Source organism: Vipera berus (assembly GCF_964194415.1).
Source record: "Vipera berus genome assembly, chromosome: 2".
In the NCBI taxonomy this organism is placed as follows: Eukaryota; Metazoa; Chordata; class Lepidosauria; order Squamata; family Viperidae; genus Vipera; species Vipera berus.
In genome coordinates this window covers 156,984,897-157,001,846 of record NC_138203.1, presented here as the reverse complement: position 1 = coordinate 157,001,846, position 16,950 = coordinate 156,984,897, and the positions used below count along the sequence as shown (strand labels likewise).

At 42.2% G+C, this 16,950-nt stretch overlaps 1 protein-coding gene across 1 annotated transcript in view; it reads right to left on the bottom strand.

Annotated features, from left to right (window-relative positions):
- The window catches only part of MAP2K6 (mitogen-activated protein kinase kinase 6), a 110,777-nt gene that overhangs the window by 41,538 nt on the left and 52,289 nt on the right, over positions 1-16,950 (bottom strand). The window contains exons 2-3 of the mRNA XM_081316694.1: positions 10,451-10,517; positions 762-810 (exon numbers count right to left, since the gene is read on the bottom strand). Coding sequence (XP_081172820.1) covers positions 762-810; positions 10,451-10,517 — 116 coding nt within the window. The remainder of the gene's footprint in view (positions 1-761; positions 811-10,450; positions 10,518-16,950) is intronic.

Genomic DNA, 16,950 nt, shown 5'->3' with positions numbered 1-16,950 from the left:
GTTTGTACAAGGGATGTATATTCTCTCTTTGGAACTCAAAAGGATAGTAGTTCATTGTCATCTCTCTTCCATTTTTCCAGATCACTTCAGATGTGACTCAGCACCAGATTTCACCCCTGGTGATAAATACAGATGCAGGGGTATTGTGGACAAGCACTCTGGATCATAGGCAGGTGTGAGGATGCTGGAGGGGGAAGGGTATCACAGGCAAGATGTAGGCAGGCACTGCAAAGTGCAGTTGGATGAAAAAGCAGCAGGAACAGGAACAACTTTCAATTTCCCAATAGCTTTCCCATTGATTTTGCTTATAGGAAGTTGTCAGAAAACATTGGAAAACACAATCATGAGTTGCTGTAATGTCAGAACTGCAAGGTGGGCACCATCGCCATCATGTTGCCATGGTGACACTGGGAAAGCCAGAGCTCTGAGGACCATTTTTAAGTCCCCATTATCATCACGATTGTAACTATGAATGGTTGCTGAATGAGTGGCTACCTATACTGATGCTCTTAAAGGGAAGTTAATTCAATGCCCACATCATTTTAAAATGATAAAGCTTTTTGAATGTTGGATTTAACAGATAAAAGATATAATAAATAAAAATGTAAACAATAAGACCGAGAAATAAAATTACGTACATATAAAGAGAGACACACACACACATTTAAGACTACTACATTAATCCCTATTCATTTCTTCATTAATTTCCATCTTAGCCTTCTCACCACACACATGCCCATCGTATTTTATCTTTACCATACCTTGTCTCCAATATTAATGCACGCTTTGGAATCCAAATCTCTAGGTGGCCTGTGAAATTAAGAAAAAAAATGAGAAAATGATCTGATTTGCACTTAAATTCTCCCCTATGAATACCTGTATAGAAAAATGCATTAATCTAGTCATAGAAGAAATACTGATTTGGACAGATCTTAAAAAAATGATCAAGAGAGTTTGAAAATTAATACATTTTTAAATTGTACACTTTGAAAATACAGCTCTTTTAAGAAACTACTTATGCATGTGCGTTTTCTATCAAGTAATTTTTAAAATATGAATTTAAGATTAGTTTGCCAATAATCAGCAATCGCAAGAAGTTTTATAATTGTCTCAAGTTTTAAAAAATATTTTAAGTATCATATAATAATGAACAATCAAACACTGAACTTTTTTAAAATGTTAAGAACTTAAAAAAAGTAGCAACAGCAACAACAACTATACAAAAGCAGCAATTATATTATTCAAAGGACCCCCAAAGTATAGTTTGGGAACATCTTACATGTTAAACACTTACTTACCGTATATACTTGAGTATAAGCCGACTCGAGTATAAGCCGAGACCCCCAATTTCACCCCCAAAAACTGGAAAAAGTTATTGACTCGAGTATAAGCCGATCCGCCGTTCTGCAAGCCTCCGCCGCCGGCGGAGGCTGGATCCGCGCTCTGCAAGCCTCTGCTGCCAGCAGAGGCTCGATCCGCCATTTTGCAAGCCTGAATACACAGGAATACCCTGTGTGGCCGCGGCTCTCGGGGAAGCCCTGGCTGTCCGCTTCCTCGCTCCACGCTGCCATTCGGGGCCCGCGCGTTCCCCGGGCAAATCGCGGCGCCCAGCAGGCGAGGAAACACGCCCGCTCCAGTCGCCCCCCCTTCCCTCAGGAGACGCGAAGCAAGTGACCGCCCGGAGCTTACCGAGGACTTGCGCGCGGCCGAGGCTTCGGTGCTTCCAGGATCACGCGCACCTCTCCCAAGCCGCCGCCGTCCGGAGACCTGCCGAAGTTTGGGGAGGTTTGGGGAGGTGCGCGCGCACCTCCCCAAACCTCCCCAAACGTCGGCAGGTCTCCGGACCTCCGCGCCCTGCCTGCCTGCTTCTTTCCGCAGCGGAAAGAAGCAGGCAGGCAGGGCACGGAGGTCCGGAGACCTGCCGACGTTTGGGGAGGTTTGGGGAGGCGCCCAAACCTCCCCAAACGTCGGCAGGTCTCCGTTCCTCCGCGCCCTGCCTGCCTGCTTCTTTCCGCAGCGGAAAGAAGCAGGCAGGCAGGGCGCGGAGGTCCGGAGACCTGCCGACGTTTGGGGAGGTTTGGGGAGGCGCCCAAACCTCCCCAAACGTCGGCAGGTCTCCGTTCCTCCGCGCCCTGCCTGCCTGCTTCTTTCCGCAGTGGAAAGAAGCAGGCAGGCAGGGCGCGGAGGTCCGGAGACCTGCCGACGTTTGGGGAGGTTTGGGGAGGCGCCCAAACCTCCCCAAACGTCGGCAGGTCTCCGTTCCTCCGCGCCCTGCCTGCCTGCTTCTTTCCGCAGCGGAAAGAAGCAGGCAGGCAGGGCGCGGAGGTCCGGAGACCTGCCGACGTTTGGGGAGGTTTGGGGAGGTGCGCGCGCACCTCCGCAAACCTCCCCAAACTTCGGCAGGTCTCCGGACGACGGTGGCTTGGGAGAGGTGCGCGCGATCCCGGAAGCACCAAAGCCTCGGCCGCACACAAGTCCTCGGTAAGTTTTTTTGTTGACTGGAGTATAAGCCGAAGTGGAATTTTTCAGCCCAAAAAGTGGGCTGAAAAATTCGGCTTATACTCAAGTATATACGGAATTGATCTCTTCCATTCTTTATATTACAGGTAAATTACTTTGTTGATCAGTTAAAAAAAATGGAAACACGGACAGTTTTTAAATATTCTTCACAATACTGTTTGGTGGTTAGTAATTTGGTCCCTTTTCATAGACCACCTTTTGAATAATGTTATTCAAAATATTATTTTGAAGATTTTCCCATGCTTCAAAAGACTCAAAAAGACTGTATCTCAATGAAGCATCCAGCAAATGACTCAAGGACCATTTTAATTATAGAAGTAATTAAAGTGTGGGATGAAAACATCCTTCCCCTCTTTTTTCATTTCTGCAGGTATACAAGTTTATCCCTATTTAAAATTAATAAAGGTCTCAAAATGGAGAAAACTCTATGGAACATCTGGGTTGGGAGGCTGGTAGCAAACTAGACCTATTCCTAGAGGTAGCTTGCAAGCTAGAAGACCTGAGGGCAAGAGAAGATAATGGATGGAAACTTATCAAAGAAAGGTCCAACCTACAATTAAGGAGAAATTTCCTAACAGTGAGAACCCTCAGTGGAATGGCTTGCCTTCAGAAGTTGTGGGTGTATCACTAGATGCTTTTAAGAAGATACTGTACAGCCACTTGTCTGGAATGGTTTAGGGTCCCATGCCTGAGCAGGGGGTTGGACTAGAAGACCTCCAAGGTCCCTTCCAACTATGTTATTCTGTATTATATTTCCCGATTTCTTTACAATGCAAACAAAAATCTATGGAGTGCTTCTTTTCTGTATGGATGGCATGTACATAGTAGCCAGCTGTTGGGGGAAGTTTACTGATGCACTTCTGTCACTTCCAAAATAGAACCCTCAAAGCCATGCAGCCTATTCAGCTGACTTTTTTTTAATCACAACTTTATTACTTTATCAGTCATTCAAGGTACCAGGCTAGAAACTGGGAAACCATGTGAGTTCTAGTCCTGCCTTAGCATGAAAACCAGCTGGGTGAGCTTGGGTCAGTCTCTTTCTCTTTCTCTCTCACGAAAATATTCTACCTCTGGAATGTTTTGCATGAGATATGTGTACATGCAACTTCCAGAAAAGGAGATGCATCTTGAATTATGTTTGATTCTGATTTGACACCAGATCTGAAATGAAGTTCAGAAGTACTAGTGTCCAGTTATCAGTATCCAAACTCCAATTCCCATTTAATTAGCCATATTATTAATGCTATAGCCTCTCTTCCATTTAAAGTAACCATTCCTCTAACTCCACCAAATATACATGGGTCTTTTCAATGGATAGCAATTGTCTTTTCATTTGCTTCCCCTGAGCTCTCATAGTAAAGTAAAGGTAAGGGTTTCCCTGTCAGGCCATCTCTGACTCTAGGGCAGACATGTCAAACACAAGGCCTGGGGGCCGGATCCGGCCCGTGAAGTGGTTTCATGTGGCCCGCGAAGCCATCCTGGAAACAGTGAGGGAACGGCCCCCACTGCCTTGGCCCTGGCCCAGAGACCCTCACATCTGTCCCACTCCTGCCCAGGCCCCCATAGGCACCCTTGATGCGAACGATGTAGAGCTGGCCATGCCCACCCAGTAGGCCATACGCACTCTAGCCATGCCCACCCAGTAGGCCACGCCCACCCTGGCCATACCCACCCGGCCCCCTGAGGGCAACCGCAATTCTGATGCGGCCCTCAATGAAATTGAGTTTGACACCCCTGCTCTAGGGTGTGGTGATCATCTCTGTTTCTTGTCCAAGGGAGCCAACATTGTCCAAAGATGGGTTTTGTGGTCATGTGGCCAGCATGGCTATATACCAAAGACTTATAGAATGCTGTTACCTTCCTATCGAAGTGGTACTACTCACATTTGCATGCTTTCAAACTGCTAGGTGGGCAAGGAATGGGAGGTCACCCCATTGCGCGGCCCGGGCTGTCAGCTTTCCAGCTGACAAGCTCAGCATCTTTAACTGCTGAGCTCTTGTGGTTAAAAGAATAGATAATTCCTCTAACTGAAGAATTTCTCAAAGTATTTTTTGCTCACCATAAAAGACCCACATATTCTGTTTGGCCTTGATTTCTTATATACTGTTGAAGTTAGAGTTCATTATGGCTCCTTTCTGCTAACCATCTGCTTTATTTTAATTGTTCACCTAGAGCACAGGACTGCAACCCGTGGCTCCGGAGCCGCATGCGGCTCCCAGTCCTCTGCCATGTGCAGTCCCTCAAAAAAAAGTGGGACTAAAAAGTTCAACCAATCAGTTCAAATATGCAGGGTAGGTGCATATCTCACATTGGCTCCACTCTTCAGTCAAACCCTGTTCTGCGCATGCGCGCATGTACGTGCATGTGCACACATTTTTTGTGGCTCCCAGTTTTTCCTTTTGTGAGGGAACCGGTTCCGAGTGGCTCTTTCACTGTTTCAGGTTGCTGACCCCTGACCTAGAGAGATATACTGTAAATCTTCAATTTTGCTCATTTAATCTGATCTGATGAATTACACGGACAAGTAAGTAGGCCTACCTGGAAAATACCTTATTTAGCTTGCATTATCCATGACAGGAATAGCTCCAAGTAAACTGAGCAGTGATGAACTTTGCCATAAATCCCTTCTTTTACAAAGGGTCAGCAATGGTTCTTTTTAAAAGGACTCCTATGTAAGTCAACTATAACAGTGTTTTTCAACCACTGTTCCGCGGCACACTAGTGTGCCGCGAGATGTTGCCTGGTGTGCCGTGGGAAAAATTGAAAAGTAATTATAAAATACTTTCTTTGTGTTTATTTGATTCCTATTCAAGAGAATTACTTTATATATAGTCAATATAGGCACAGAGTTAATTTTTTTAACATTTTCTAATGGTGGAGTGCCTCGTGATTTTTTTCATGAAACAAGTGTGCCTTTGCCCAAAAAAGGTTGAAAAACACTGAACTATAACACAGAAAAAATCAGAAGATGCTAACAAATGAAGGTGAACACACATGTCCTAGGACCTAGGATAATGTTGCAGGATCCAATCTGGGTTGGTCACCTGGACAAGAGGTTTTGTCTTCCAAGCTTTTGGACTCAAGCTGGAGCCCATCTTCAGGCACTAGCAGAATGTGTGCTGTTCTATGTGTGGTATTTATATTGCCTGTTGTAGATGGCTTTTTAGATGTTGACTGGGGTGTGTTGATGGCTGACTTTTAAGTCATTGGTTGTTGTTTGCTTTTGCTGCCCAGCCCTCGCCTTCTAAGTACTTGATAGGCTGGTGGTAAATCAGCACTCCTGTTGACTGATGAGGGGCCTGTTTCCCAGGCTTCAATCACTTCCCTGGCTGTTTTTGTGCCTGCTCATCCAACAATCTTCGTCAGTGCAAAGATGAATGTATGTCCTTGTTCATTGTAGTGTGAGGCTACCAATGAGTTCAGATCTCCTCATCTGACCGCTCAATTGTGTTCTTGCAATCTGGTGCTTAGCTTCTTCCCTGTCTGTTTTACATAATTCTACATCAGAATACTATATGGCAGGGTGACAAACCACTGTAGTACCCAGGAAGCCAAACAGCTGGAGAGCAGGTACCTATGTGAACAATTCAAGCAGAATGGGTATCCACAATCATTTGTCACAAGATGTCTGTGCGACATGGTGGGGAGAGAAAGGAAGAAACAAGGTACAAGACCAACCACATGGCACACCCTGTCATACATCAAAAACATTTCAGAAGCTGTAGAATGCAGCTTCCAAGATCTGCAGGTGGGCATCACACACCGTCCAGAGGCTACCATATGAGGACAAATTAATGCATTGCAAAAATTGCTGGGAGGTGGGAGATACTTTCAGTGTAATCTACCGAATCCCCTGCATGGATTGTCCCTGTGACTATGTAGGACAGACCGGAAGGAAGCTAACTACCAGATTGCAAAAACACAAGCGAGTGGTCAAACAAGGATACCCGAACTCACTGGTAGCCTCACACTACAATGAACAAGGACATACATTCAACTTTGCAGCAACCAAGATTGTTGGATGAGCAGGCACAAAAACAGCCAGGGAAGTGATTGAAGCCTGGGAAACAGGTCCCTCCTCAGTCAACAGGAGTGCTGATTTACCACCAGCCTATCAAGTACTTAGAAGGCGAGGGCTGGGCAGCACAAGCAGACGACAACCAATGACAACGCCAGTCGTCAACACACCCCAATCAACATCTAAAAAGCCACTTACAACAGGCACTATAAATACCACACAGAGAACAGCACACATTCTGCTAGAGTTTGCCTGAAGATGGGCTCCAGCATGGGTTTGAAAGCTCAGAAGAGAAAACTTCTGATCCCAGTGACTGACTTGGATCCTGCAGAAGATCTTAAGCTGAATTCCTCAATATAATCCAAACTCCATGTGTCCATGAATTTTTAATTTTTGATATCAACAGAAACTTGCTTCTGGTATTTCATTTCTTAAATTGTTCATTTTTTAAAAAATAAAAGGCGGCTTAAATAACTCAGAACTCCTAAATGGCAATACTGAAAAATATATTCACCTTCTGTTTTAAATGGCTTGACTCATATAACATTTTAACTTTCATGAATATTTCAGAGCTAAATTCTGATACTGGGGTAAACATGAAAAAAGCTATCAATCATCATTATTCCCTATCCAGTTCCCAATTAGCAGCTGCTAGTGATGTGAAGTGGGGGATCATTATGACATCACAACGTGCAGTGAATTCCAGCAGATATTCCACAAAACTGGAATGGACCATTTTTTAGATATTACCGGTCACATTATATGAGGGAGTAATAAATGACAGCCTGCACACATGTGCATACATTCATACATATATGCAGACATAGCTTGTGCTGGTAGCCTTCATGTGTTAGGATAATAGGTTAGGATTAACAGCAGGGAAGGTTAAAGACCCCCTCAAACTTTCCTGACCTAACTGACTTATTAATGTTGCTGATGTTGATTTTATTTAGTGCCCTATAATCTGCAAGACATATTGATTACAGTGTAGAAAACTAGGGCAGTGAGTGTTAGTTTATGGTCAGAAAGGACACTGTCACTGAACCTTGAAGAAACAGAAATTTTAAAAAATAGACCGTTAGGGGCTATCACAATGCTAAAACAGGCTTAAGGAGGCAAGAGGCATGAGGGTAGAAACAACAGTATAGTCTTGTGATGGGTCACATCAAACAACCACAAGTGTAACATGTGAACACTGGAACAGTGCAACTATACACACACCTTATTTACAGTGGGAAGCCCCTGTAAATCCCTATCAAAGTTATTTTTACATAGACTTCATAAACAATCTTGTCCACCTCAATTTATCTATTGATCATTCTATAGTAGCCTTAAATCTTCCCCATTCCCAAACTGGTAACTACTTCCCTACCACTGGCATATTTAATGTGTCTACTGGTGAGAAAGCCAGACCCGAGTTGCTATAATTTCCAGACATTTATCAATGACATAGGTATGGCCAACTGAAAGCTAAAGAATGGAGAAGAGAAATAGTTCTGCTCTAGGAAATTGGTCACAAGAGAACATTTAGCCTTAAGAAGTTCTTCTATTGGTTGCTAGAGCAGCACCAGGTTCTTGGTGGAGACTGTACTTCTGTTGGTGTTTTGAACGTTTTGTTATCAAATATACATATATACATAGAATGAAGGCTACTGCTAAGCTTGTAAGCCGCCCTGAGTCTTCGGAGAAGGGCGGGATATAAATGCAATTAAAATAAATAAATAAAATAAAAAATAAAAAAATGAAAGAAGAGGGGGGGGGGGAGAAGATACTGTACGAAGTCTTAGAAGCTGCATCCAAAAGACCCTATAAGCTAAAATAGATCTTTTTGAAAGGAAATACAGCAGACACAGTCAAGAGCAAGTGGGGAAAAAGGTTGTTATCCTGTTATCTAACAAATTTGTCAAGGTATCCTCAATTAATCATTAATCCAGCAAATGTCAAGCCTCCAAGTCACTCTCCATGACCCTGCACACTAGGCAAACATTATCTTTTCCCTGGAAGCAGTGGAAAGGATTTTAAGGACTTTCCAGGCCCCAGGAGACTACAAAGGTAACTGAAGACATAACCCAGAAACCAAGAGACAAGCAGCAAAGAGAAACTTGGTTTTTCTCCTGTTGATTGTTGCAGATCAAGCAAGAAAATATTGCCTGACATTTTCATCTACGTCACAGCCTTGAAATGAATGAAAACTCCACAACTGAGGAGACAAAAAGTTCCAAGTACAGAGATTGTTAGAATGCAATGTAAAAGTAATTCAAAAACTGCTACGTCAATATCACAGTTTAATGATTCCCAATATCCTAAAATGTAATGCAGAAGCTAGCACTCACCAACTGTACTGTGATTTCCCACACACACACTTAAAGGTTATCTCCCTGTGCGTTATTTTCTGCTGCTTTTTAAGCTACCAGTTTGCCTATTTTGAAAAAAAAATCAGTACTGATAAAGGAGAATATTTGTAGCTCCGAGCTGAAGTGAGGGGAGAACACCAAGGACACTTCAAAAATATATATGTACTAAGATATATAGGTAACTATAGATTTGCAATTTACAGCTAAAATTATGTATCATACTTTTTAAAAACACTTATGTGTTTTTTCTTTTCTTTCACAATACATACAGTACATGTATGCATACATTTTTATTTTTGATGGTTTCTCTGTCATTATTTTAAAAGTAATAAAAATAAATTTTAAAAAGTAATAAAGAAAGAGCAAGGTCACTTCCAGGCAGATCTTACAGCTTCCTACTTTCTCGACAGGCATAAATGGTAAGTCCGGGAGGGCCTTCAAAGCATGGAAGAACTCTGTCTGGGGAAGCGTTATCCCATTGTGAGAGAAAGATAATTTCTAAGATGCGTCCTCACAATTAATCCCTCAGTAATTAAGTTCATGGCTGCTATGAACCCCCAAGCTACCTCTAAATCCACACCTAAAGAAGGCAAACTGAAGTCCCCAATGTCCTAAGTTCTGGAAACTTTACTGCCCAACTGGTCACAGCATCAAGCAGCTCACGTACGGCAGCCCCTTCATGAGCAGGATCTTATATCAGGTTTCTGCAGAAGCAGTAGCCCCAGAAGCCACTGGAGTCTCTCAAATGACAATCACAACACCACTGCCCCTACCCCAGAGATGCCTGCCAAACAAAACACTGATGGGCACGTTTCCAAGAGGGACCCCCCCACCTCAGCCCCATGTCCTGCAAGGTTCATGTAATACATGCAAGGTGGCGTGCACAACTAGACTGTAGATGAGGGAAACTTTATTAGAAGCCAAGCATGCATTCAGGGCCAACAGTCAGAAACTAGGGCAATTAGGGCTAAAGGGCAGACAGAGCATGGCAACATCTGTCTATACAGCTCCAGCTGACCCAGTAGGTAACTTCACCTACTGGATCATCCAGATGGTCATGCCAAACCATTCTTAATCCACGGATTCCTGAAACTCTTGAACGGATCTGAAAAACGTCCAGCCAGTTATCAAACCTCTGCCATCTCCACCAACTTCCAGCAACCTACAGTCTAATAAGCCCATAACTCCTATGAGCCTGTCCTAAAGATGTCAGGACAGACTCATAGGAGTTAAGGGCTTATTAACATATTTTCCAGATCTCTCAGTACCATCATCCAGCTTTTGCAGGGAACACCACCTGGCTGATTACTAATTCCGTGCAGCATAAACCCACTGAATTAGCACACACCTCCTTAGTTCTCATCAAAGATTCACTTTGCTCTCACTTTTAATCAAACATTGCACTTGCAACAAAGCCACTCTAGCAGTCACTCTTCAGGTCTGTTAGAATCTACTGAAACTCATGGAATTAAAAGGGGATTGAGGTTGAGTTGATCCAGCCTTGTCTCTACCTGTGTCCCCCACCCATCCCACCGTAACAATATTAAGTTATACATACGTTGAGCTTGTCTGTGGTTGTTCAAATGCTTCTTTAGGAATTTTCAAGCCTGGATTTTTCTTCTTGCCTGAGAAAATTTTAAAAAATGCATTATTATTTTTTATTAAGGTTTAGCCTCGTCTTGCAAAGTTTGCCTTAGACATCAATCAATCACTTTTCTTGAGGAATAACTTGAGAGTACAAGATTCAGCATGTACGGACGGTCCTTTACTAAAACTTACTTTCTGCCTCAGTAAGTCCTAATACATTTAGGAATCTACATCTGCAATATAGTAATCTCAATACTGTATTCAGGATGGCGGAATGATCCACCATAACCCACCATTTCTTAGAAAGACTCAATAGAAGCCCAAGCCTTACAATGATCTGGAGAAAACGAGACCCTGACAGCGTGCACAGATGATGCAAAAGCTGTAAACCCAAATGGATGCCTTAGCTACAAGTCTTCAAAGAAAAGAGCTTTTGTGCAGAGCCTTTTAGTAGCTTGGAATCTCTCACCCTAATCCTTCTTGACCCTAATGTATTTGAACATCTAGAATGCCACAAAGGAACCAAATTACACATTTTACTTAAAACTGTATGAATGGAATTTATTCCAAGCACAAAAAAGGAAAGCTTTATTACTCAAGATTGAATGGCTTGCATCGAAAGTGTGAGGCTCCAATAATACCCACGTTAATGCTTCCATAAATCTATTTTACTCAAAGAACCGTAAAAAGAAGCTAGGAGGTGACTTCCAATTACTTTAAATTTGAACACAGATAACCCAGAAGTCAAAAAAAGATAAACAAGGCAATTTCAGCAAGCAGAACTACCGAAATTGTCTTTTTGCATCCTGCTGTGATTCTACAAGTAGGAGAAAGGACAATTTACTTGGTTTAACACTGAAAAACCTCTGGCCACCAGTTTGGACATCTGTGCTTTCATCATTTTATATATGGCAACGGGCTTCCTTCTGTGACAGTAAGCACAATATTAAAGGCACAGCATGCAAATTTTGCTGAGTAAACCAACAGGCAATGGCAGGAACAATATCTGACCCTACTGGTTAAAGCAGAGGTCCCCAACCTTTTGGGCACAAGGGACCAATTCTGTGGAGAAAGGTTTTTCTGCGGACCAGAGGGGGCGTGGTTTTGTGTGCTGCCTGAATCCCACGAATGGGGCTTTGCTTGTTTGTGCAGACTGGTTGCTAGCATGCTGCAGCCCGCTACCAGTCCACAGACCAGGGGGTGGGGACCCCTGGGTTAAAGAACTTAGTTTCTTGGTGAAGTCTTAGAAGAGGCCATTGCCCCTGCCTTATGGAACATCCTTGCCACACCCCACTCCCCTGGTCTTCCAGAAGAGCATGAAGACCTGGCTCTGTCAACTCACATAGGGGTGGTGGTTGGTACCTTGAAGGCACCCCCTCTGTGTTTTCACTTATCTTTTTACCTGTTTTTTCCTTGTTCCTTGTCTTTCTTTTAAGTCTATTTTAACTGTATCTCCTTATGTGGTTTTATGATCTTTACTTTTTTTATCCATTTTGAATGGATAACATCATCATCATCATCATGAACCTTTACTTGTAACCTGCCCACAGTCACTTGGAAAGTGAGGTGGGCAGTGTCTAGAATTGATTAAATAAATAAATAAATTTTAAGAAGGATTCTCAAGCCTTCCCCTTTCCAGGGACAGAGCTGTCTTTTACTTTTCCCTTAACAGCTCTTGCACATCTTTGTCAAGGTTAACTCCATCTTATTCTACAGCAGTTTGCATTCCTTTTTAAGAGTTAAAAATGCAAAAAAAAATATACAGGTAATTCTCGACTTATGACCACAAATGTCTGTTGCTAAACAAGACAGCTGTTAATTTTAAAGCCTTTCTTACCACAGCTGTTAAGAGAATCATTGCAGTTCTCAAGTTACTAACACATTTATTAAGTGAATCTGGCTTTCCCCATTGACTTTGCTTGTTGGAAGGTCACAAAAGGTGATCATATGACCCCAGGACACTGTAACAGTCATAAATATGAGTCAGTTGCCAAGCATCTGAATTTTGATCACAGGACTGGGGGTGCTGCAATGGTCATTAGTGTGAAAAACAATAATAAAACACTTTTTTCAGTGCCACTGTAACTTTGAACAGTCTTTAAAAGAATGGTTGTAAGTCAAGGACTATCTCTAACAAAACAATGGATCACAGAACAAAATGATAACAAAAGTTACAAGAAAAGAAAAAGACTAAGAGCATCATGAACAAAACATCCAAGCTCAGCCAAGGTGGGGGGTTCTAAGTTATAGTATACCTCCTCTCACGGCTTTCTTAGTAAGCCAGGTTTTAACTTCTATCCTGAAAATACAAATTGGGGGCTAGTCTGACCTTGGATAACAAGCATTTCCTAAATATAGGCAACGCTGTTTCCATGGTCTGGTGTTCTGGGTAGCGGCTGCCAGACATCCATTAATTGGCAGCAAAGAGTTACACAAAAGCAAACAATTAAAAAGTTTAAAAAACATTACTCAGGTGTACTAGATCAACTGGCTAAGTATCTTAGAAGCTCTGTAATCATGGTTTTACTGACTGGCTTTTAAGGGGAAAATAATAAGAGCTATTTGAGAAGTGGAATCTACACAAGTAGGTCACTCTCTTCCAACAGTTTTGGGGAACATAGTTAAAATGTCAACAATGATTGACAAGGCTGTTTCTTCTTACACCTCAGTATACTATATTGTTTCCACTATTATAGTATCTCAAGAGATTGTAGAATACATAAAATGAGCTAGGAAAATAATAAACTGTTAAAAACATGCACAGGAAGAAGGAGAGGAAAATGAAAACAAAACAAAACCGATCAGGGCTTCACCTGATAGTGTGGCAATAAATCTCTCTCAAGAAACACAAACACACATGCAGGAGCTTAGCTGTAGAAGAGTCAAGGCCGTGGTGCAGCTTCCCATAGATAAGTTTGTTTCTTTTTTAGGCAGATGTGAGGAAAAAACTCTTATAATGATGATCAGTCACTGCAGAATCTGGGACTCTAGCCATATTTATACATCAGTTCAAGAGTGCAAACTCTACATCTTCTTATTCGTAAGTGAAAGTCCACACATTTTTCAGCTCCGGAGGCTAAGAGCACCTGCAGTGTCTTAACAATGATGCTTTTTTCCCCCACTGTAGCCAACTTCAACCTCCCTCGTTCCACGTTACAGGTATTCCTTGACTTACACCACAGATGAGTCCAAAATTTCCATTTCTAAGCCAAGACAGTTGTCAAGTGAATTTTGCCCCATTTTATGACCTTTCTTTCCACTGTTGTTAAGGGAATCACTGAAGTTGTTAAAGTTAGTAACATGGTTAAGTGAATCTGGCTTCCCCATTGACTTCACTTGTCAGAAGGTCGCAAAAAATGGTCATATGACTCTAGGATAGTGCAACTGTCATAAAAACAAGCCCGTTGTGCCAAGTGTCCAGATTTTGATCACCTGACTGTTGGGATGCTGCAATGGTTGTGTGAAAAATAGATATGTCCCTTTTTTCACTGTAATTTTGAACGTCACTAAATGAATAATTGTAAGTCAAGGACTAACTGTATGGTATTTAGTGCCATTTATATCATAAGCAAAACCCCAAACCTGACTCAGTGGATTAACAGGCCTTAAGGGCATTTATTTCAATACAGGCATCACATTTACACATCAGCAATCAATTGCTACATTTTTCATGAGCTTCTAGACCAAGTGCAAACACACTACAGTACCTAAGCATAAGATTACCCATGAGTGGATAAGGCTGATGTGGACAAAACACGATTAGTAATTTCCAAATAAAGCCAGTAATAAGCACTCCTGGTCACAAAAATAAATTGAGCCTCAATACCTGAAACCATGTACATACTCGGAACATACAACCATCACATTCTCACTATTCCCAATTGATAAAAGGTCTCCATTTTGTAAAGATTCAAACTTCTACTCATCACTGCATTCAAACCCTGGTTCAGAACATGTAAAAATGCTGCTTTAAATGTCAGCAAAAAAAGATGAGTGTTTGCAGTGCATTAATGAAACTTAATCCCAAAATTCTCAATGGCCACCTTTTGTGATTTTATATACAGATGTAGTAGCACTGAAAGATAACAATACTGGGGTATCACACACTATAACTGCTAACTCCAGAATTATACTTTCTCATTGTGACAGCATGCTCATTGGGAGAAAGATAACCCAAAATCTCTCCAACTCTAAAGACCCTTCAAAATTTAAAGCCACAACTAACATAGGCTAATGAATAGAACACAATACACCCTTTAATCTCAGACTAAGAGATAAGCAGCCTTGATATTGGTAAAGTGACCACTGATGAAGTGACCTCTGATGAAGTTTGGCCTCAGGACATCATTGTCCAACTACAGGGAAATATCACCCATTCTGGAATCTGGTGGATTCTGAAATTGGAGATTTTCTACAAGCCAGAATTGTTGGCCTTATTTATATCCTACATTATTCTCTTACTATAGTTTTACAATATCAGTAGTACTGGCCTACATGACTTTGGCTTCCTACTCTGATATACTTTGAAGAGCTGACAATACCTCTCCTGAGGAATAGATGATAAGATAGGATTGCTGTCTAAATAAGCTGCTTTCCAAAGTCTGTAATAGGATTGTCTGATCCAGTGAGTCTGTTAGACCCGCATTAGCTGAATCTGCAAGACTTATTGCATTCCTTCGGCTCTCATTTCAAACATTTACACCCTTAGACTAAACAAGAGCCACTGAGGAAAGGTGCTTTCTGGCCAAATCTTCACATCCCCACTCACATAAAATAAACTGAGAAACAAAACAGCCATTTGTCTTTCAGAGGAATCTGGCACAGGATGACTGGAGCTCTGGGCCTCACAAATGTATTTTTCCTCTCAGATCACTAAAGACCTGAATGGAGCTTCAATTCTTCTGAAATAAAGCAAATAGCAGCCTAGTCAATCTCATTTATAGTACTTCTGGCATATCATCTTCTGACACCTGAAATGAATGACATGTGCAGGGTTTGGAGCAATACAATCTTCTCATGCTACTGAATTACATTGTTTTCATGTATTGAGTTGCTTCTTTAAGTTGAAGCCATTCTTTATGAGGCCCCAACACTAAGTCCTTTCAAACAAACTAACACTGTGGGGTGATTAAGGGACCAGACTGAAAACCAGAAGACTGTGTAATCCTGTCTTAGACACAAAACATGCTGGGTGGTCTTCAGTCAGCCATTCTCTTTCAGCCCTAAAGAGAAGGCAATGGCAAACTACTTTTAAAATCTTGCCAAGAAAACTGTAGGGTCTAAGACAGTGATTGAGAAATATGACACATATTTCAAGGGTGACACATGATATTCTGGGTGACATGCCAGCATTCACCAACATCCAACAACAACTATTCTCAAAATTACATCCCCTTCTTGTGCAATTTTCAGGGGCTACGTGAGAATGGGGCCCTGAAATAAAACATGCTCTACGCAGCCTCCAAATCCTCGAGAAGTTTCACAAGAGGGTCATAGTCGCATGTGGCCTCGGGAACTTCTGAATATTGAGAAGCCCATGAGAACAGGACATGCTTTTGCATGGTTTTTGGAGGCTGCAAAGACCATGGAAGAGCTTTCTCCCAAGCCCTTTCAAGAACAAAGGGCCTCGTTGACCCAGAGTAGCCTAGAGTGGGCCACAAGGAGAACACACGTTGGAGAGCAGTGTGAGGTAGCCTTTTTGAGTGGCAGCAGTAATTCCTGACGGGCTAGGTGGGAGTGATGGTAGAGAACTGTTTCTCTTTTGTTTGGGAGTGTGATTATGCCTGCAGAGTCAAGTTAGGCATTGTCTGAATTTTTGACACACCAAGGGTAAAACGTTCTCCATCACTGGTCTAGGCAGTCACGAAGATTCAACATTGACTTCAAAGCTCCCCCCTCCCCATAAAAAAGCACAACTCAAAGTTGCAAGGCTGCCCAGGGATAGCGTTGTCCAACCTTTTGGAACTGATGAACCTATCCAGAATTCTGAATGTGTTATGAATGGCTGCTATGGGGAATAGCCAATTACAAAGCATCAATTTATCATGTCATCGCTCTGGAACCCTTCTACTCAATCAGAGCATTCCTTTTTTTTTAAGGCAAACAGACACTTGGCTGCAACAGTCCCTCATTTTTATTTCATAGGGGGTCTTAGAGATGATGCTGGAAGTTGGCGTTCTGTTTTGCAGCATAATAGTTTTCCGTTATCTGTGCTTAACAAGAGCATCAGGGAGCCTGGAGACTGAAAAGGAGAAAGTCTACAGCTGTGACAGTGGTTGGCAAGCCACACTGGGATTTGTAAAAATAATGGAACCCAGTTGGCCCTAAGCTAAACACTTCATTTGTGACCTGGCATGGTTCAAATGCTGCTACTAGTTTAGCTCTCAGTCTTGCATAATATATATTAAATTTGCAGGAGACGACAGCAAAGACAAGACAGCTTAGCCTCATAAGAACAGACCTGTTAGACCA